This window comes from Rattus rattus, chromosome 10 (assembly GCF_011064425.1).
Source record: "Rattus rattus isolate New Zealand chromosome 10, Rrattus_CSIRO_v1, whole genome shotgun sequence".
In the NCBI taxonomy this organism is placed as follows: domain Eukaryota; kingdom Metazoa; phylum Chordata; class Mammalia; order Rodentia; family Muridae; genus Rattus; species Rattus rattus.
In genome coordinates, this window is record NC_046163.1 from 42,332,124 (window position 1) to 42,355,896 (window position 23,773).

General features: G+C 40.1%; 1 protein-coding gene across 1 annotated transcript in view; it reads right to left on the minus strand.

The window, feature by feature from the left end:
• Mroh9 (maestro heat like repeat family member 9) overlaps positions 1 to 20,076 on the minus strand; it is a 73,300-nt gene extending 53,224 nt beyond the window's left edge. Inside the window, 4 exon segments of the mRNA XM_032914663.1 lie at positions 446 to 581; positions 1,177 to 1,256; positions 6,656 to 6,702; positions 19,935 to 20,076. Coding sequence (XP_032770554.1) covers positions 446 to 581; positions 1,177 to 1,256; positions 6,656 to 6,702; positions 19,935 to 20,076 — 405 coding nt within the window.
• Between the last annotated feature and the right edge of the window lie 3,697 nt (positions 20,077 to 23,773).

The following is a 23,773-nucleotide window of genomic DNA, read 5'->3' on the forward strand; positions in this document are numbered from 1 at the left end:
GAGTATGAGAAAGGTAAGGGGCAGGTGGCCCTGCTGCTAAGACTTCACTCATTAGCATCTTCTCTCACTCATTAACATCTTCCACTACAAGTATGATGTAGTAATGTAGACAAGACAGAAACCAGAAATGTTGCGCATCTTAGGAAGCTTCTTGTACATTTCTGTCTGCCCCCTCCCTGCTTTCAGTAGTTCCCAACAAGCTCTTTTCTCCTCCTAAACCAATTAAGTCAAACGATCTTCACTCGTTTGTTCCTATAAGTCTCGTGCTATCTGTTAAATCCAGTGGCTGTAGTCATGAAGATTTCAGGGGTATGGATAAGTGAGAAAAAGTATTACATGTTAGAACAATGAAGATATAGACAAATTCTAAGCACATAGGTGCACTATGCTGGTTGCTGCAGTGTATGCCAAGACCTTGTAATTAGTAAAGGAAGAAAGAGCCTACCTCCAGGTCCTCAGTGTCCTCAGAGGTCCGCCCCATTGCTTTCACTATGCTAAGACTTGGCATGGAAAATACCTTTTTGAAAGATAGCTGTATTATCCTCAACTGTGATTCAAACTGCATCAGAGGATCGACAAAACTGATAAGAAAAAGGAATAGAATAACTAAGTCAGTGCGATTTCAAATATAACTTAACTTGATTGGAATTTTCTTAGAATGAAAATATTAGGCATGAGATGTAGTTTTGGTCTTTATATGGTACACAAATTTCAAAAATCTCTTAACAATGATGCTTTAAGTACCAAAGAATGAAGTTCTTTGAAAATATGGTATGTGGTTGTTTAGAAATCAGAACACTTCCCTAGAAATACAGTTATAGATTGATTACATGCCCAGGCAGATCTACAAACCCACACTGTGCCTCAGGTAATTGGGCAGAATTCTTACCACATTTCTCTAGCCAATGATACTATGTTTTACACATGTCAATATTTCTGGTATTAGTAAGCATCTTCAACTTGATTGCAAAAGAAACCTGACCACCATTGACCAAATCTTTTCTGATTATCCATGCAGTCCAGTAACTCTAAGAGAGACCTTAAGGGAGAAAGTATATTTGCTGAACTAGGCTGAAGGAATTGTGAATAATTAACTCTTTATCATTATGTTTTAAATCTATAACATTTGCAAGATTATTTAGTTAGTGAAATCAGGGAACATTATAGCTTACATACCTGGAGTTCATGGCCAAAATCATGGCTTGTTCACTTAACAGGCCCGAGTATGTATCCAATAGGATTTCAGCTTTGAGCTGCTAAGGCACAGAAAAAACCCCAAACCCAAGGAATAAACAATTACAATTCAGTAATATTCATGACACCATGTGATGATCTCCCAAAACAGAGAATAAAGGAAGAATTAAAAAAAGAAAGAAAATTGGATTGTAGTTACAGAGTTCACAGGATTAAAACTAGAAGTTCTGTGGTTCAACCCACAGTGTAAGTGGTTTTTACAGCCAGCCATTATGCTTTTGGAGCATGTACTGGCTGGTTTTATGTGTCAAGTTGACACAAACTGAAGTTATCACAGAGAAAGGAGCCTCAGTTGAGGAAATGCTTCCCTGAGACCCAGCTGTAAGGCATTTTCTCAACTAGTGATCAAGGTGGGAGGACCCAGCCCATTGTGGGTGGTGCCGTCCCTGGGCTGGTAGTCTTGGGTTCTATAAGAGAGCAAGCTGAGCAAGCCAGGGGAAGAAGCCAGTAAGTAACATCCCTCCATGGCCTCTGCATCAGCTCTTGCTTCCTGCCCCGTGTGAGTTCCAGTTCTGACTTCCTTAGGTGATGAACAGCATTGTGAATGTGTAAGCTGAATAAACCCTTTCCTTCCCTGACTTGCTTCTTAGTCATGATGTTTGTGCAGGAATAGAAACCCTGACTAAGACAGAGCATTTCAGACTAAATTTGTACAGATGTCCTTACCAGGTATGTGTCTATCTACCACTGAAAAGTTGAGTGCAATGTATAGGTGTAGATGGGTACAATCTCATGAGTCAACTTAGGGAAATGTCAGCAGGGTAACTGAAGTCAAGTCTTACCACAGAGCACCTAAATTCACACTAGAGAATGAGGGTCAAGAGCCATTTAATGCACAGCTCTGGGACATAACCATGTAGCTGCTAAATGGGGGCAACTAAAGAGCTCTCAATAGGAATATGCAATGCCCTTCTTCCAAAATGGAAAACTAGTTCCCACATAGCCAAATCAATGCAGAGAGAGAAAAATGGAGGCATCGCCCATTGTAATGTGATGAGAGGGAGAACTGAAAACAAACCCAAATATCAATGAAGTGCAAGGGAGGTTTCAGGAATAATTTTACCCAGAGATGGTACCCTGGTATGGTACCAAAAACATAAAATGGCTGAAGAGTGGAGTCCTCAATAAGTGGTATCCGAGGTTGGACCCTTGTCTTGTGTGGTATACCAAAATTAAGCCTTAATCCACTAAAGACTTAAAAGTAATATGAAAAGTGTAAAACTCTTTGGTGGGGGGGGTTAAGGAAAAAGCCCTCCCCCCAAAAAAATTGGCCCTGACATTGATTATTTTTTTGGTTGTGGTGGCATTAAAATATAAAAAGCAAATCTGAAAATAAGTCAAATTTTGAGTAGAATAAAAGGTTTCTTTATTAGAATTAGAAAAACTTCCTAGTTGGGATCTGAACTAAGAAAGGGACATTCCCCTCCAGGCCTGACATTCTGTTTCATGTGCAGAACATGAAACACGCTCTAGCCCCTCCTCCCTAGAGATCACTCCGAGTGGATGATACACAGAAGTTATTATTCTTTCTCTAAAATACTTTTTCTTTCTCCTACAATAGCAAGTATTTAAGGAATGACCCTTGGGAATGTGTGTTGTTAGCCTACCACAAACTTCTGCAAGAACATAAAATCTGTATGCAGACAACCCTCACTATAATGTGAAGCTGTTTTCCATTGGGCCAAAAATTCATTGGCTCCTGTCCCTTTAGCATTGGCTAACCTAATGATCTGTCTTTGAATAGTTCTCTATGAGAAAAATCCAGGGCTTTTCTCATAAGTCAGGTTCCAACTGGCCTTGTATCCTTGGAAATCAGTAATGTTCAAAATGTTCTGTCATGCATAAAGAGTCTAAGAAGAGAGAAGCTACACTTCGAGATATTTGTTACCAAGTACAGACATCGGTAGCTTTAAAAAGTCTTCCAGGTGATTTTCAAGTACAACACCATTTCCTACTAGGTGGTTTGTCACCTTACTGAATATTTCAATTTCAAAAATTTACCTACCACTTTCCATTATTAACAGTACCTAAATTTATCAATGTCTTCCAGATAAAACAGGATGGATGTATATATGAACTCACAGAGATCGTGGTAGCAAGCACAAGACACTGCACGGGTTCAAGCTAGATGGGGGCCCAGCAGTGAGAGGGGGAAGTGAACACAGGGTCCCACCCTAGCCAAGGAGTTATTTGTAGTTGATAACTAACCCAGCAAAGGGAAAATCAACTTTCTTCAAAGGAGCATCATTAAGCATATCAACACACTCTAGGCAGACCCCATGCCCAGGAGTAGTTGGCCAATACAAAACAAACTCCACCGTCTTTTTAGTGTGCTTTTCCTTTCATTTTGGAGTATTTTTTGTCTTATTGGGTTCTTTGCTTTGATTTTTCATTTTTTGGGTTTTCTTTTTTAGAGAGAGAGAGAAGAGAATAAAATTTGACAGGTAGGGAGGTAAGGAGAATCAATGAGAGTTGAGGGAAGGAAAGCCAACAATATATTGCATGAAAAACTTTAAATAAAAAAAAAACAAAGTCATTATCATTGATAACGCTGAGTCCTTTTTATTTGAAATCTTTAACACCATAATTTTTTCATTCAGTAACTGTTCTCAGTCCCCAGGGCAGGCACGTGGTTTTGTTTTAGTACCAACAGTCATGGTGCTAGGCTACCAACTCTACTATCAGACTTGGAGTTTGCTTACTGGCTCTGTCACTTCAATAATTATGTCTCATCTCCTGCCAACATTTGCTTCTTCTCACAGTGGGCATAGCAGTAGCACTTCCCCTAGACGGTAGTTATGACACTCGAATGAGTATCATTTGTTTTTAGCACTCAGAGCTGCTTGGAGTTAGCTGGAGTTGTTATTTCAACAGGAAGGTTTGCTGTTTCTCTCTGTCTCTGTCTGTAGGTCTCTCCCTCTCCCTGGCCCTATCTCCTCCCCATGCCCCTCCTCCAATTGTAGCTCTAGCTTCCTTCCTCCACCAGCCCTTCCTTCCCTGTTTCCTTCTTTCTATCTTTCTTTTTTCCATTCACAACACAAGGTCTTATGTCTTATTTCCTTCCCAGTGGTCATCATTCCTGCCCCAGCAGGTGGTGGCCGCAATTCCCTGCTAACTAGGAACCCATTCCCTTAGAGGAGTGTCTCTTTCAAGGTCCAGCAACAAGTTGAAGATGATTTCCACTATCCCTTTTTAATGATATCTTCCAGTCAGATGCTTGCTGTGACTTCTAAACGAGTTTATTTATTTATTTTTGGGGTTTTTCTGTTTTAGAGTTATCATTCATGTTTTTTAAAAGGTGTGTGTATGTGTGTGCGTGTGTGTGTGTGTGTGTGTGTGTGTGTGCGTGTGTGTACTTATCTGTATATGTACCACACGTACATATGAGACCATGAGAGAACATTTAATTTCTAGAAACTAGAGTTACAGGCAGCTAAGAACTGTCCAATATGGGTGCTGGGAACTGAACCCACCCTCCTGCAAGAGCAGCAAGTGTTCTTAACATGTGAGCTGTCTCACCCACTTCTGAAAGCTAGTATTCTTTTGAAGCAATATGAGTCCCTTGATTCAGTGAGTCAACATTTATAACCTGTTAATGCATCTCAAAGGAACACTGGCAACTGTGTGTTTAGGCAGACTACCTTATCCACAACTGGTACCACTTTTCCGACCTTAAATCTTCACTTCACATGCACCTGTTGTCCTGGGTGGGGACTGTGAAGCCCTTGTCAGTCATCCCTCTTTGCCTCAGAGTTAAAATACATTCTCTTGGTTGCTGGTAGGATTGGCAGCTGAGAGCTTTCTGAGTAGTCTGAAATTGTCATTAGCCAGGGAGCTTCCTCTCATCAGCACATGTGCCCCCTCTCTAGGGAAAACCTTCAGCTAATAGCTGAAGTCATTAGTTGCATACGACTGGTTGGCATAAAGCAGAAGACTCATCTACCTCTTTGCCTCAAAGAACGTGAGTTCTGAAGAGCCATCTTGGTTTGAGACATACACCAACACCACAGCAGTGGCTGAGAACCGTTTTCTAACCTCATAACATTGCTTCTCCCCTCTACCCAATCCTTATGCTCCAGCCACATCCCACCCTAATCCTCAGGAGTATAACCTGAAAGTTCAAGAAACTGCTAGGTGGAAAATCCAGTTAGAATCTGTGTCCTAGGGCACTGCACCTAAAATACACAATTGCATGGCTTTCTTTCTTGCTTTGCTTTTTTTCATACCCATGCTCCATTCTCTTCCTGGGATGAACTTCTCTTTCAACTGGATATTTCACCCATCTTACAAAGTCCATTTGCGTCTTCTCTAACCACAGGCAAGTCTGAAGGTGCCTTCGAGCATGTGCCTGTCTTATTCCACCTGCTGTACCTCCCGTAGAAGACATTTCTTAGCACTACTGTAATTCACTTTTCCATTGGACCACAGGCAATTTGAAACTAGTTCCTGCACTTCGTTGTTTTGCATCTTAGAACTACAGCATGATATTGCACACATCACAGATACTCTAAAAGCTACTTTTGAATGTGTGAATGAGTAAGTAAGTGAATAAAATGCTAACACTTTCTTTTTTTTCTTTTTCCTTCCTTTGAGTTACAGATGTTGACAAATGACCTCATGTCCAGGCTGGCAAAATTCAACTTGTCCATCAACTGTTACCGATGTTTTATTTTTAATGATCAGTAATTTTTTATACCTAGGGCCATAATAAAACTATCTAGAAATGTTTTAATAACTATTCTGACCCACTCCTAAAAAGATTACATATTTTATTGTGATGCTATTTTTTGTACCAATGTTGACTTAAATTAAATATTGATAGTAAAATGGTGATAGTTTGTTAAAAGTTCAATATTTTGTGTTTTTTTTTAAAAAACTGATGGATGAATAACTACTGAAACCAATAGGTATTTTACACACTTTGAAGAGCACAGAAGTGAAAAATTACTTCTCTGACCTCTAGTAATGAACACCAAGAAAAGTCTGGGGGGAAAATCATAGAAGATAAGTAGAAAGAGAGATGAAAAGCAGGATGGCTTCTAAACAGAGAAATAATGTCATCTGATGTGGAGCTAAGGGAGAGGGGCCGCAGTTTGATGATTTCCTCGGTAATGGTATCAGAGTGATGAGACTTGTGGAACCATCAGGGTTTGGTGGGGGCGTTGAGAATCAGGAGGATTGGGGTAGATCCTTTTAACTTGGTGCTGAGGGCCATTTCCAAATTAATGAGATTATAGTGCTATAGGAGAGAATAAGGTAAAAACTGGGTTTCCACTGGAGTGCCTTCCTGCTCTTTGTTACCCACACAAGTGATTTCATTTTAATCAGCAATAAGGCTGTGAGTGTAATGTTTCCCCTGGAGATGTCAGATGCACTAGTACTCATTTAGAATATCACATACCACACGGTACCAAAGCACAGAGGATTGCAGAGTCTGGAGCCGGGTCACTAGGCAAGAAGAGGAAAAGGAATATGTAAGGAACAATGCAAACAATTCTCTTGTTACCTTAGTTAGACCTTCTCTCTAAAACTCAAGTTGTACTGATTTAGATGGTGAAACCACATGCACACACGCACACGCACAGACACACACAAACATCCGTTATGTCTATTCCAGAGCAACACTTAACAGAAAGTGGCGAACACTAGGGGATCTCATGCAAGAGCAATGTACCAAAGCTGAGTGGCATTTGTTCTAAACAGAGGGTGTTCTGGAGCCTCTGATCCAATCTATAATTCAAATCTCAGCATTATTTTTAATAAAAAGAAACTGTTCATAATAATTTTTATTGTGGCAAAATTTCCTGATAAGGTATCAGTGTATTCTTGTTGGTTATCCTGAATATAACATAATATTGTGAACAGAAAAAGTTTTCTGTGACAAGATCATCTATCCAATATTATCAGAAAATTTAATATATGTATATGTATTAGGTTTCCCACCTCTATTTTTGCATATGATCAGAGAATATTTGTTATTTCTATTCTTATGGAATTTATGCAAAAATATCTATCATAATATATATAGTGGTATGCAAGTGCAGTAAATGTTTAACTGGGAAACAAGAACAGATTGTCTCTGTCTCTGTGTCTCTGTCTCTGTCTCTGTCTCTGTCTCTCTCTCTCTCTCTCTCTCACACACACACACACACACACACACACACACACACTAAAATCTTACTTGTGTTTGAATATTCTTGGGCAATACTGCCACTTGAAGTGAATTAATCTTCCAATGGTGCTACAAGGGAATACAGGGCATTAATACAAAATTTCCCATCTTAGGTCCCAAAGTACTGCACATTCAATTTCCTAATGATCAACTACCCTTTGTCATTTCAGTTTCTGTAGGTCCAAAGCTAAGCATAGGTTTTTTTATACCCTCTGCTCAGGGTCCCTTTTCCCCAGCCACAGTCGTGTGAGCCAGGACTGTTCTATGGTCCGAGGCTGGTCTTCTTTCCAGGTCATTTAGATTATTTGTATAACACATCTTGAGTCCATCAGGCTTCTGCCTTGTTCTCTGTCAGTTTGGGCCAAGGCCATTTCTTATCTTCTAGAACCCACCCACAGTTCTCCATCATAAAGCCCCTATCCATGGGCTGATCAAACTGTCTTGTTTCCAACAGACTAGAGATTGAAACTACAGGGCTCCTAAAGTTCAGTCAGGCCCTCTCAGATAATCTCTCTTTAGATTAATTCAAAGACAATTTATTATTACCCTTAATTACAGCCGAAATCCCTTTACCTCATGTGTAATAAAAATGAAAGCCAGTGTGTTCAGAGGCTCAGTTATTTTAACTTTATGAGGCAGGAACATTGGGTTCAAAAATATTGAGGTTTGTCTTTTTTTTATAGGTAGGCTTTTCATAATTGTACTCATTATGAATTGTACATTCTCAGTGTGCAATTCTTTGTAAAAACAATAAAAATTTCATATACAATACTTCAAAGCTCAACTCAGCTTTTCTGTTCTGTCTTGTCCTTACTGCTCTGTTTCCAGTAGGGTTTTCCCTGTCTTTTTATTTTCAACCTGTTTAATTTTAATCTTCTGAAAGACTTCATTTATAGATGCTATCACTGTAAACTCTATTGCTGGAATTGAGTTATAATTTAACCAGATTCATGTCTTTTAATAGCTATCCAATTCACACCCATTTATTATATTCAATCCATTCCCATTTATTAAAACAGAAGAATGTCCACACAGCTTAGGCTGTTTTTTTGTTGTTATTTTAAAATCTTTTATTAAGAGTTTTTTCATTGTGTGTGGGGGGAGGGGCAGGGAGAGGGGAGAGAAAGAGGAGGGGGAGGGGGAAGGGGGCAGGGAGAGGGGAGAGGGAAAGTGACAGATGGACAGTGTTCATGTGCTCTTTTAATAGGAAGGTGCCAGGTCCAGCATGGCTGTGGAAGAAATGGTATGACACAGTTCCTGCCCCTGGAGCACAACCAGCAGGATGTAGTTCTTCTTGAGTGCTGAAAATTGTTTGTATAATAAGTATTATTTTACTTTACGTTCTTCTGTTGGGGAATGTTCTCCCTGCTGAGGTTAATGACACCATGAAAATCAGAAACAGCATGATTCCAAGAATTGAGAAGGTGTCCATGTTCCTAGGCAAATGGAAATGCTGTGACCCTCAGGACAGCCTTTAAGGCCATGGGAAAGCACTCTGAAATATGAGTTCAAGAATATATAAAGCAATGTAAGAACAGTTCTTTACAGGATTTCTCAACTATGCAAAATATAAGGATGTAATACGAATTATATGAGAACATGAAAGAATAGAGGCAGTTGTGTTAATGAGCCAGCTTTGTCAGAAAGATATTAAGAAAGGAGATAAAGAGATTTAGGTAGTGGTGATCTCAGGGCAAGATCCCACCCAGCTAAACTTATTGTTTGTGTTTGCAGTTGAACAAGGAATAGTTTGGACTTTTCAACTGGAATAAGCTGCAATCCAGAAATGGAGGGAATACCTGTGATCTAGATTTTGAGGTTTGAAGACACAGACTTCTGGTCTGGATCTTGAGGAATAGCGGCCATGAAAAGCGTAGGCCTAGGCAAAGCGGTACACTCCTTTAATCCCAGAAGATAAAGGCAAGCAGATTTCTAAGTTCAAGGCCAGTCTGGGACAGAGCAAGTTCTAGGTGAAGAAAACCTTAGGTCCAGGTATGATGTTATACACTTTTAATCCCAGCATTCAGGAGGGAGAACCAAGTTCAAGGTCTGTCTACAGAGCAAGTTCCAGGACAGCCAAGCTTAGACAGTGAAGGAGTTGGAAACTGGGTGATAATGTAATAGAACAATGGGTTCCATGTTCTAGTGCCAGCAAGCAGAACTGGCAGCTTTGGACATGTCACTCTATCTTTAGAGTCAAGGGGCTAAAGTCATAAAATGCTGATTTGTGGGATAATCAAAAGGGATCCTGAGGTAAATGAATTGTTATGCAGTCCCTAAGGAGGTAGCTTATACAAAATAAAGACTAAACTTTGATTTGCAGGCGAGAGCCATCTTGAGCAGAGAGCTATACACAGAACTGTCAGCTTGCATCCATCACCGACTTTGAGTCATTCATAAGTCGCTCCCAAACACCTCTTCCTCAGGACTCTCTCCCAAACTGGGGCCAGTCCTCAGTAGGGTTTATATTTTTGAAACAAAGATTAGTTGACTTACTTTTTAAGTTAAATAAACTTTAGGCAGAACTTGCTGCTTCCCAAATAGGAGCAAATACCAAATTTTCTCACTTGTATTTTCTCTTCTTCGCTCCTCATAAAATTGTATTTGACTAAGTTGCTTAGTAAAATCTTCATGTCTTTGTAGTACTTGATTAGTTAATAAGCTCTAAGTATTAACAGGAAGCAATCATTGCACTTATATGACCTTCTTCATATCTTCTACTTTATTACTTTATTAGTGAGCCACTTATATAATCCTTTTCACACAGTTTCCTAATGGTGCCCTCACCTTCCTTTATGCTTCAGCTCTATATTTGAATGAAGTCCATGCACAGGGCCAGGCTTTCTTTGGTCATTTCTTGCTGAGCTGATAAAAGTTTCTTTTCTATTACCTTATTGAAGAGCTCCTGGCAATTACATTCCAATTCTTCTCATGTTCAGAATTGTTTGTTTTACTTTATTGAAAAAAAAAATTGGTCATTTATAGCACTCACGGGCTACCATGTTTTTCAGGAGGGTTTCTTAGATGTTGCTCCAATGTCCTCTAGCTCTGCTGTGGAAGAGGGGGAGACTGGCTTACTCTTTCTCTTCCTTCTGTGTAGAACTTTGCCCTGGATTTTCAAAGACTTGCTTATTTATCTTTTAAGTGTGTAGCTTTAAGAGCATTTAAGTCAGCACTGGTTGTTTTAACTTCTCTAGAGGCACAGTGGGATTTGCAGCCTATTATTTAGGGCAGGTTTTAGTTAAGTATCTTGATTCCTATAATTTTTTTCTGTGGGTGATGCAAATCCTGCAGGCCGTGTTAGCTCTCCCCAGTCTTTTATGCATACTTAGCATCTTCCACAGCGTGTTGGTTGTGTTTGCTGTTTCCATCATGGCCCTTGTTCTGTTTTCTCCTCTGCTTCCCCAAGTTGCAACATTTGTTCTCTAAATTCCTCCACCTCTACTTTTATACTCACTTTACATAGATGCAATTTGTTTATTAAATGTAGAAATCTAGATTATTTAAGCTTTAACAATATTTTCCCAGTTATTTCATTGGCATTTGTTACCGCTCCATTTTTAATGGAATCCCTGTTTATGTTGCTTCCTTTGAAATTATTGCATATTGAAGAGTGTGGTACTCTCACATCCATTGCTTTGCCTTATGGAGAATTCCCATACTTCTGTGCCAGAAGTAAATATGGGAATTTGATAGTTAACCTTACCTTTGATTAGCATATGCTAGTTGTAGAAAATAAGGGGTTTCACCATGGTGTTCCATGCATACACATCACATTTTCATTGTCTTTACCCCCACATTACCCATGCTCATACGCCTTCCTGCTGATCCTTCTCTTTGCAATGTTTCTCTTACTTTCATGGCTTGAAATCAAGATTCTGCTTGTGAGAGGGCTCAAGGGATATTTGTCTTTTGAGTCTGCCCTAATTCACTCAACAGGAACATCTCTAGTCCTACAGACTTTTGTGTACATCACATAATTTATTGCATATTACAGAACAATACCTTAATACTTTATACTGTATTTGCCTTATTTTTTTCTTTATCTATTCATTCATTAATGGGCAAGTCTTACTCCATAAATTCAAGCTTTACTCTTTTCCTGCTAGTTTATAAGCAGCCTTAGAGTATTATAGAATTGATCTTCTCCCTACCCATTCCCTGTCTCTATAATTTGTCTGTTGCTTCCTGTTTAGTCCGGTCTCATTAGCTTCCCCTTAGTTCAGTATTGAGCCATAGATGGTCTTCTAATGACTGCATTCCATTTCATTTCTCTGTCTAAGCTGTTAATCTTTTTTCCACTCTTCCCATCACCCAAGATAAAGTAACCATTTGCAAACAGTAGTCATAGACCTCTGTATGGATACAGTCTAATTTTAAACATGTCATATTGATTCTCAAATCTCCTTCTACCTCATCTAACAGGAATATATGCATTTCTTATTTCTAAATGTTCCATGTTTCAATAAAAGAAGTTAGTGCTAGATCAAGACTTTGATTCAGTAATACTTTGTTCCCCAAAATTCTCACATGAAGAAATTTTAGGATAGGTCTAGAATTTTCTCCATGATATAATTTTTGCTATCCTGTTTTTGTGTAAAGTTTACTTTTAGTAATTAATGACCTGCACAATCACTGATTTTCTTGAGAATGAGTCTCGTCATCTTACACTGGTGCTAAACTTGGAAGCCTTCCATCCCAGCCTCCCAAGGGCTGCGATCATAGGCGTGTACCACCATGCCTAGCTCTTTTATTATTTGTGCATTTAAACTTAGGAGGTTTTCACTGCTTGAAATTTGTCTGTTTCCAGACTTATTAAAATCTAGCTATATTGAGGAAAAAACGTTTTTCTGAAAAGAAATACAATTTAGAGAAGACATTTTTCTGGTGGGTCCTGCTGAGTGGCGATTTAGTTGGAAGTTAACATGAATGCCCCCATGTGTTTGCAAGGCAAACGACAAGTGATTGAAGCTGGAAAGAAGATAGATATTGTGGTGGTGGATTTTGTGTGCTGACTTATTTATTAAGTCAGCATAGTTATTGGAGTCTGAGCTAGGTGTGCCTTGAGAAAGTCTTTAGGAGAGACTGCCATATCAGTTTGTAAACTGTATAGAAAGCAGCTGTCCCTAGTGTGGGTGGGCATCACCCAATCTGCCAAGGGCAGCAACAAGCACAACAATGGGTGAGCATCACCCAGTCTGCCAAGGGCAGCAACAAGCACAACAAAGCCAGAGTCTCCTGTGCTTAACATTTGTGGTCTCACACTTTTAGAATTTGGCTGGAATGTATGGTATCAGTTCTCTGGCTCTCAGGATCTCAGATAGCAGTCATTGACTGGGCCATTGGTTTCCTGCTTTCCTAGCATCCAGACTGCAGATTATATGACTTTTCTGTCATGAGTCGGTGACAAAGTCATTTCCTAATTTATCCATAGTTGGTTTTCTTTTAATAAAGCAACAGTAGTAAGTGAAAAAGTAAGAGAAGATATAGGAAAAGCAGACCTTTAGCAGCATACAGAAATTATAAAACAACCACTTACTTGTCTACAATTTCTCTGTACTTTCTGATGACATGAAGTAGTGAAGAAAAACTCTAATATCACACGAAGGTACTTTTGGATAATTTTCAACCATGGGATTTCTTGGCAATGTTGACACCTGTCATGGCAACTGTGTGTTTCAAAGATTCCATTCTAGAATGGATGTGGCACGTGGCTACATTGTGCTAATGTATGCACAAGGATGCTGATCTGCACTGTCTCTTCTGAGGAGGGGAGCTCTCTGATTACTAAAAGGAAATTTTCCATACAGTTCAATAGAAGTTGGATAAATTTTGACAGAAGATTCACTGAGAACTGAATGACAAATAAGCATATGGAATAAAATTAATCATACTTGATTTTATGGAAATACAAACCAATTAATTATTAATTTCCAGCTAAAGTAAAAGTATAATAAAATCAAGTTAACAGTTAAAACAGTTCATTTTAAATATTGGCAAGGGCTAAAAAAAACCCCACCAGTATTTCTTAAGTAAATTTGTAGGAGTACAAATAGATATAAATAAAGTCATGAGGCAGTTTAAAAAGCCCAAAATTGGAGCCTATCGTGGTAAGAATATTTTAATAAATCTTGGCACACGGTTCCTTCCGTCTTAGACAATTTATGTTCTCAGATGAAAGACACACACACACACACACACACACACACACACACACACACACACACACACACACACACAGCCTTTATGCTTTAATATGCTTTGAGCAGTACAATAGTTAGGCAACTGCCTAACCTCTGTGCTATAAGAATCTATTTTCTATCCATAGCCCTATCATTACTTACTAATGTCTATGTTCCATCTTGGCTACTCTTGACCCAATCGAGCAGCCCTCTGGGCTGAGTTCTCTTGGCCCCTTTTACATGGCAGCTCTAGTTCTCCCTCTTACACTGTGGTGAAACAAACTGGGTTCCCAAAGCCCTGTGTTCATTTCTGCATTATACTCAGCTCCAGCCTGGGATCCTCCTCTGCACATGATGACAGCTGAGCTTGCAGGATGGGTGGTGAAAATATCCGTTGGGTGCCAGGCTAACTTGGGCACAAGCAGTCCCCCACATAGGCCACAGGGCAGGAGCTGTGAGATCTGCATCATGTCAGCCCTCACAGTAGTTTTCCTCATACTAGGGTCCAAGACCTGTTGTTCAGTCTTGTTCCTTCTTCGATGTCTATCTCCATATCGCACGTTTTGGAATTGTGAGAAATATCACATGGACAGTTCTTTCTTCCTGTTATCTTTAATGCAATATTAGCATATGCTAAAGGCAAGTATTGTGATCTCTCACTTGGTTGTTTTTGCTATTGTGAGTGTAGCTTGGTCTATGGACAGTGTTCAAATTTTTGGAAAGATACTCCCTGGAGGTTCTTCCTTGGCAATCATCCTGCCTGTATTAGTTAGGGTTTTACTTCTATGATCAGACACCATGGACTAAGGCAACTCTTATAAGGACAACATTTAATTGGACCTGGCTTACAGGTTCAGAGGTTTAGAAGTTCAGTCCATTATCATCAAGACAGAAACATGGTAGCATCCAAGCAAGCGTGGTGCAGGAAGAACTGAGAGTTCATGAAGGCAAACAGAAGAACACTGGTTTCCAGACAGCTCTGCTGATGGTTTTAAAGCACATGCCCACAGTGACATACCTACTCCAAGAGGGTCACAGCTACTCCAACAAGGTCACACCTCCTAATAGTGCCATACCCTGGGCCAAGCATATACAAACCATCACATTATCCAATCTCCTCTTTCTAATTTTCAACAATGAAAGTTAAGATTTAAGTTTTTTTTTAATTCAATCTATCAATCAATTGTTCTGTCTATCTATTGTATCATCTATCTATCTATCTATCCATCTATCTATCTCTATTATCTATCACCTATCTATCTATCTATCTATCTATCTATCTATCTATCTATCTATCTATCTATCTATCATCTATCTATCTATCTATCTATCTATCTCTGTTTATTATCTATCACCTATCCTATCTATCTATCTATCTATCTATCTATCTATCTATCTATCTATCTATCTAATCTGTCTGTCTAGCTATCATCCATTTATCATCTACCTACTTCCCTACCTATATATCTACCTTCTGTAGACAGAGGTTTCCCTAATTGTTCAGGCTTGCCTTGAACTTGTGACGTCCGGCCTTAACATCCTGAGTAGCTGGGCTTGCAGGTTGGCAGCAACAAACCAGCTACCTTCTTTCCTGATAACTACACTGGCTGTTACAAATTTTAGCTCTGCATTCTATGTATTTGTCATGTTACTGATAGTACCCCTTCATATTTTGTCTATTATAATTATTTTATTATAAGAAGTTCAAAATCATAAAATCAAGGAAGCAAGGATTTTGTCCAAATGTCTTCAGTACTCTAGTTTCAGGGAGTGATTTTGCTATATTTAGAAATGCTGGTTGATTTTTTTCTGGTGCTTTGAAAATGGCATCCCACTGCCTTTGGTCCCCCACGGTTTCTGATCACAGATCGGGTTACCTTGATTGATGACGTCCTGTTCTAATATAGTGATTTTACTTGGTTCTTTCAGAGATCCTTCAGAACTCATCAGAGACTCCCTTTGAAGTTTGCTGAGCTTTTTAGAATTGATGGTTTTCATTAGATTTCAGGAGCATTGGGCCATTATCTTTGCAGATATTTTTCCTATCCTTCATTCTCTTCTCCCTCTAAGTTGTGTGTTATGCATAAGTCAGCGTGCTTCCTGGTGTCCCACAGTAATAAGCTTCTATTCATTTTTCTCTATTTCTGTTCTTCAGGTTGGCTAGCAGTAAACGTGCCATCAGGTTTCCTCATGTTTTTCCTCCTCTTACTCAGACCTGCGGTTGAGTACCTCAGCACATTTCGTTTGCCTTATCTGTTTTATGATTTTTATGATTTCTATTTGATTACCATGGACAGGATCTCACATAACATTTGGTTTTTTTGTCGTTTTTGTTGGACATTGTCTCTGTACTTTCAGTTCGTTATACGTCCTTTTTAGTTGACTATTCTTGTAATAACTTATTACAAGTCTTTGCTTAGGGGCCTGCAAGAATAGGAACCTGGGTTTGAATTTCTAGCACCCACATAAAATGCTGGGCATGATGACACATGCCTGTTTTCTTAGTGCTGGAGAAGCAAAGACAAAATGGTCCTTGGATCTTAGTGGGAGACACAAAAGGTCCTTGGAGTCTGGTGGGAGTCAGCCTGGTCAATCCATCAGTGAGCTCTAGGTTTAGTGAGAGACTCAGTATCAAAAACTCAAGGAAAGAGCAACAGAGGAAGACTTTGACTTGCACCCAAACACAAACATATATACAAGCATAGCGCGCGCGCGCGCACACACACACACACACACACACACACACACACACACACACACACATTTAATCAGTTCTTCTCTGTGTATGAATGACTTTTTCTTTGTCAGACACAGGAAATTTTCACTGAAACCTGGATGGTTTTAAGACTATAATGCAGTGCCAGTGTTGTTATTCTTGTGTAGATGGATTTTTATTTCATAAATGTAGCAAATTCCTTCATTTGTCCTATGTGACTACTGAATTCTCTCTTCACTTTAATAGACCTCTATTAATATTAGACAGACTTCCTAAAAGGGTTTGAACTAAGTAGTCTTCCAGCCTTCATCAAGGTGTTGAGTGTGTGTGTGTGTGTGTGTGTGTGTGTGTGTGTGTGTGTGTATCTGTCTGTCTGTCTATGATGTTTAAATGTCTTTAGGATTTTCAGCAGTTCATAACTCTTCTTTGACTTTTCCCTGTAGGTTGCAGACTTTCCAGATCAGAATGTAGTGAGAGCCTGGGCCTTCTCAGGTGTGTCTTTGGTGTGTATAGGCCCTGCACCTGGGGATACCCATGAGTCATCACTTTCCCAGTGCCCTGTGGACCGTCCATCCTTTGACTGCTGTGTCACATCAGTCACTCACTTGGTCATATCTTCCAAGACCATTGATGAACCAAGCAGTCCTCATGGCCTGCTTTAATACACTGTGGCAACAGGGCTGTTGCATGGAATGAGCTCTGAGCTAGAGCAGAAAAAGACAGCCATTTGGAATGTTGCTTCCCCGTGGGGAGGAGGGGAAGGTAGACAGGTCAAATAGCCTGGCTTCCTGGGAGAACTGGTGGGTAGATACAACCCTTTTCTCCTCTCACTGTGCTGGCTGAGGCACCATTTCCACAGTTGCTTTGGTTGTGAAGTTGTTAGTTGTTAAGTCTTTTGTAGTTAGAAAGAACAAGATGGTAACAGGCCAAACAAGTTCCATGGAACCAATGTTTTCACTGAATTCCAACGGTTTTTCTTGAGCAGTTAATTGGAAAGAACAACACTTATTTCAGCCCTTCATTGTTACATTGAGTCCTGCCTGGTTTTGTTCTCACTGGCTTTTTCTAAAGAAGCTTATTATTCTTTTAGAGTCTCTTTTCAAAATTCTACCTTTTCCAAACACTGTAAATTTTTTTGTTTGCTTGCATTTCTGGGCTTTCTTGGTGGTATTTTTTTGTGCTTGTTATTTATTTCTACCTTGTAGGTTGATCACAAGTTTCTATGTTATAAAAGGCTGAAAATGTTGCATGTTCATTCCATTATTAAAGTAATTCAAATCTTCTAATCCATGTAGGGAGTGTTGCACACCATGGACCCCTACTACCTCCAGGCTCCTCAGACCTCCTTGGCTTCTAATAGTCCTCGTTCAAAGGCTCTAGCTTCCTCGCTATTTTCCAACATGGGGTTTGCACATGTCCATTGGGGATTGGCCAATGACACCACCACTATCAGAAATGAAAAGGAAGGAAAGAAAGTGATAGAGGAAAGTAGTGTGCATGGCTCTTACCAATATTTACTCTGGTACACCAGGGACTAGAGTATAGAGGGATCAAATATCTGTTATGAATAAATGCAAAGCCTCCCAGTAACCATGAGAGTGGGCATGTGCAAAGCCAGGGAGCCACGGGGAGCCACAGTTCCAAACAGTGACAGCACTAGGATAATTAGCTACTTGGAGGTAGGTATAACATGGTTTTTTGATTAGAAAACATTACTGAAAAATTGTTCTACAAGAGACAAACAAATCTCTTTCTTCAGTGGAACTCAGCAGGCAGAGGAATCAGACTAACATTATATCGCTAAGTACAAATAGCTATTAAGCCAAAAGATGAATCATGGTGTATAATAATATACAGCATATAATTAAAATATGTCCTTAATAATACAGTTGCAAAATCATACATTTCATATGGAATAAGTTATTTTGTCAAAAATGAAGTGGGGAGTAAACAATATAAATATCAGTGGTGCTAATGGGTCTGGATTGAGAGACAAAAACAAGAACAAGAACAAAAACAAAACAGGATCAACTTTGAACATAGTATTTTCATTCCTTCAGGGAAGAAAATCTTGACACATGAATGTTTGCTGTATTACTTTCGGTATGTAAAATTTAAGAAGAAAAAAGTTTTATTGGATCGAAGCCCTCAGTTCTCTGGGAATTCCTTTGACTTTGTCCAATTTTTTTTTTTTCTGATCTATGAGTGGAAAGAAAACAAGAGACAGGAATAAGACACATGACTGCTGAACCACACGGTTGGGTCTGCTGGGCGATGGTTTTGAAACGGCTTTGCAATACGGAATGCCACATTCTGGGTTTCATTCTGCTTTTTTATAAAAATAACCATAAATTAAAACAGAAGAGAAAAATGTGAGTCGTTGGCGTCTTCCCCTGAAACCTCCACAGTGAGTGTCTCTGTGCTCCGGCCAGCTGAAGGGGATACCCACAGCTTTTCCCACTCCCCTCCTACATCACCCCACGCTGCCCAGGGTTGCACTGTAACCCTTTATAGTGGAGAAGGCAGCTGCAGTACAAGGACTTGGAGAATTTAATTACCTTCCAGAGATTTCTTTTATAACACAGAACCACTAGGTGTCACTCTAGATAAAACTTGGACGGCTGTGAAGGCTGGATGCCCCACTGTAGGAGAACGCCAGGGCAGGGAGGATGGGGTGGGTGGGGGAACACCCTCATAGAAGCAGGGGGAACGGGGAAAGGGGATAACATTTGAAATGTCAATAAATAAAGTATCCAATGAAAAAAATCTTGGGGGACACCCTATTAAATGGCAAAAAGGGAATCATGTTAATGACAAAACTAATGGCACACAGGAAGTGGCTTCCTTCCAGGCCAGAGCCCACCCAAGACGGCTTCACACCTTCTCTGCCATATCTGTGTGGTGGTTGGAACCAGATTGTGACATGTAAATAGTGAAACTCATAAAACGCACGGACTATACTGCAGTGATAACTCCACAGGGATAATGGAGGCAAGGATTCCAAGCCTCAAGTCTGACAGAACTTCTCGCAGGAACCATGGTAGTGTCAGCATTGTCCCCAGGTGGCAGTGACTCAAATTAGTTCGAATTTCCGCAGACCTGGAGAAGTGAGATGTGACATTGTTAGCATATCCATGTTTACTGCTTGTCTGGAAACTATTTAAGTAGCGTTCGTTCATTCACTCATTCACTCATTCATTCACTGTGATTTGTGAAATTACCAGGGTGGGTTAAGGGAGGGAATTAACACCGACTTAGATTCTCTATCCTGTGCTTTCTGTTGCTTTGTCTTGAGCACTTCTTTTTATTTTTAACATAACTTTCACCGTGAAGCATGGGGCAGTGTTTCAATTTTGTTTGTTTGTTTGCTTTTCATACATTACATCTCCACCAAAGATTCCCTGGTGAAATTCTGGAAGGGGAGGAGAAAGACAACAAGGGAGGCCTTTCCCGGCGGAGGTCGCTCTTCTAGAAAAGTTTGGCTGTGTGTCTCACAACGCAGTCTGAACATTTTCAACAGCTTGCTGTCACCTACCATATTTCCCCACATTTGTATGTGTGTACACATTAACCGCATCATTTCATCTGTTTACAAAATATACTTATGTACATGTAGACCGATTGCCAACCAAACGGTGGAGTCCTTCCGCTCTCAGCTGGAAATATGGGTAGAGAAGGCGAGGGAGGCCCTTCATCTTATCTTTTGTAGTTGTTATCTCTTGGGATGCTAACAGGACTGCAGCCACACCCATGTATGCGCTAACTTTACAAGTGCTAATAACTCCTTTTGTGGACCCAGGAAACAGAATTTCTGAGCTGCTGTCTGAGCCTGGATTGCAGCTTCCAGGTGGGCGGACCAGGATTCTTTTATTCCTTGACAGCAGCCAGTGTCAACAGCTCTCTGGACCTGTCTGCATCTGACAGCTCTCCAGGCCTCTGAAGACCAAGGGTGTGCTGGTTCTCTTCCCTGGTTCTTTATAGCCTTTTTCTTTCTTCTCCCACCACTCTCCGTCTGTCCGCCACAGCTTTCTTCCTGCCCTGGATATGCTAAAATGTCCAGCCGCTTCTTCACTTCTCAGGCAGCCCTCACAGCTTGCCTTGGCGGCCTGGCTGTCTTTGACTTCACGGCGCCAGCTCAGGACACAATACAAAAGCAGGCTAGAAAAAGAACACTAGAAAAAGGCTTTCCTTGCGTGTAGTGCTACGTCTTCCAGGAAGCAAATTCTGAATGCCTCCCAGCAGAGCCGTTAAGTGAGTAGGGGTGATTGACAACTGACGTAAGAAACGGGTTTGTGTTTTAGACCAATCCCAGGGTGCTAGATTGCTCCAGCCTCTAATGCCTTTGCATTTCTACAGGAAAATTAACCCCAGAACTGCTTATAACAAGAACTTAAATATTTTATCATCAACACTGTGATTTTTAGTAATTTTTAAATTAGTTTTAGAGATTATAGTCATATTATTCCCCCTTCTCTGTTTCTTCCTTCCAAGCCTTCCCATATTCCCCTCCTTGATTTCTTTCAAATTCATGGCCTTTTAAGTTGTTTTTGTTGTTGTTGTTGTGTGTGTGTATGTGTTTTTCTAAGTACATAAGTACAACTTGCTATGTCTGTTTAATGTTATTGTTATATGTTTCCAGGGCTGACCATTTAGCATTGGATAAGCAACTGGTGTGCTCTTTCCCAGGGAAGATTTTTTTTTCCTCCCATTCTCAGTTTTCTCTAGTTACTTGTAGATCATTGTGTGAGGTTGAGGTCTCCTGGGATTTTCTTTTCCCTTGTGAGATGGTTTTGTGCACTGTATATTAGATGCTGATTACTGTGCAGAGAGATCTGGTTGCAGTCTAGACATTAGCAATGCCATGATTATTGAAGCATTTCTTGTCTCAATGTTGTATCAAAGGTATTCTCAATCACCTCTGATTGGTTAATAAAAGCTGATCCCCCTATAGCTGGGGAGTAGAGTTAAAGCAGAACTTCCAAATCCAGTGAGGAGGACCAGAGTGGAAAGAAGAGGTCACCATGAGGGAGTTTTGGTAAAGACATGAATGAAGCAGGAGCGTCCAGGGCAAGGCCAGGATGGTAGGTAATGGGGCACTTGGCTGGGGCAGCATAGTTGGGTTAGAATAGATGAGAATCCTGTCTAGTTATAGAGAAAGAAGCTTTTTAATAAATATATCAGGTCTCCATGTCATTATTTCAAGGCAAAGAAGGGTGTAGAAAACCCTGCCTTTTTACATACCCTGCCTTCCAACCGTGGTCCACGTTAACATGTCTATGGGTGTCCTCTGTTCAGCTGTGTTCAGGCAGTCATGTTGCTAAGGCTTTATGGGTGTCGTTCTGACATTCCTAAGAGGCATAACAACTGCCACTACACCAAGCCACCACAATCCCTAACACAGTCTAAATAGCTGTTCTCAAGCCCCTAGACAGTGCAGTCCTCCTTACGTGTCAAAGAAGCGTCTCCTTCCAACAGACAGTGGCCACTACAGAAAACTTCAGCCAATCAAAACACAGAGTTGTAGATCTCAGTTCTGATACCTCTACAACGCAGCCCCCGCTCCCAAGGCGCAGGGATCATTTTAGAAGAGAGGATGGAAAGATTGTAATAGCCAGAGGAACAGGAAGTTTGATTTTAACAGATTTTTTTAAACATTGCTTAACCTTTGCCCAATGCTACAATGAGAAGTAAGAGAAGTGAACTACCGCCTTTCTGTCTCACATAAATATATACTTTGCATTTATGCTCTTCTACGTATGTACCATGTATTACTCTACACATATGTCTACAATCACCCAGGTTTTTGCACACCACATGTTGCCTGTAAATGGGATGTGCAGCTTACGGCTACATAGTTTCTTCTCTGAACTTCAGCTGCTCTTTGGGCCCCTGAGCTGACAACATTGCTATTTGCTTACTGAAGTCCAAGGGGAAAAGCCACACAAGGAAACAAAATTAATAACAAACAATGTGAACAGGCTTAAATTCCTCCAGTCCTGTGTTGCTTAGATGAATTTATTTACAAACGCTGTATTATGAAAAAAAAAAACCATAATGGGATTTTTTTTCTCCTAAATTCCTGTTCACAGGTAACTAGAGAATGTTTTCCTGTGACCTCCAGTCACAGCATATTTCAAAGGATTACATCGCCTGTGTTCCTCTTCCTCAAATGTATACAATACATTAATATATAAAAGTGGCTGACTATCCTGAAGAAAAGAAATGAACATCATATTACTTAATACAGGATTTTATAATTTATGTAACATTTTCCGATCCCATTTCATTATAGAGTGACACTGGGCTATACCACACCTACTGTGAGGTATTGGCAGACCGCCCTTTGCATCCTGGGTAGCAGGAATTCTCCCAGCTTTCTGTGGCCAGGATCTCTGTGCTTGACCCAGGTATCATTAAGTAACGGTGATCTTTTCCAAGCTTGCAGATAACAGTTACATGAATGGAATTTCCTTACTTTCAAACTATTCACTTGTGAGTCGGTGCCAATAATTGTCTCTCTGACAAAATAAGTAAGCAATAGTAAGAATCATTACTGAAATGAAAATTGAAAACAGAAAGTCACACATACTTTTATGGAATAATTTTCCAAAATAAGAATTTCTTTGGCTGTGCTTTTGTATTTACATATATGGTATCACACAGTTAGAAAATTATTCTTGGGCCTGTCATTAACTTATGTTTTGACTCATTTTATTGGGAACCTCAGGAAGATCTGGAGATGTAGTCAGAACTGTTTATGGCCTCATACCTCTGAATCAGACCTATAGGCCAAACAGATATCTTTCTTTCATAGCGGAGTCTCCAGAGTTGTATTAATCAGGGAAGAAAAAGGACTGACCTTTCTGTGTTTCCTACATTGCTGAACTATTCCATGTGAGTCAAGAGCCGTTTCTTTTTCTTTTCTTTCTCCTCCTCCTCCTTCTCCTCCTCTTCTTCATTTGTTCTTTTTGGCTAGAAATAGAACCTAGGACCCTGTGCGTACTAGGCAGCTTCTCCTCTGCTGAACTACCTAACTAGAGCTGCTTCTTTTCCCCTTTTCTTATTTCGTCATGTATTACCATTTCAGTGTGTGCTTGGGATGAGCAGGGACCATGGTGATTCCTTTATTACCTAATACTTAACAAAATTACTAATGAGTATATACTACTAGAAGCAATTCCCTTTTTTTTAATCTTTATTAACTTGAGTATTTCTTATTTACATTTCGATCGTTATTCCCTCCCGGTTTCCAGGCCAACATCCCCCTAACCCCTCCCACTCCGCTTCTCTATGGGTGTTCCCCTCTCCATCCTCCCCCCATTACCTCCCTCCCCCCAACAATCACGTTCACTGGGGGTTCAGTCTTGGCAGGACCAAGGGCTTCCCCTTCCAATGGTGCTCTTACTAGGCTATTCATTGTTACGTATGAGGTTGGAGCCCAGGGTCAGT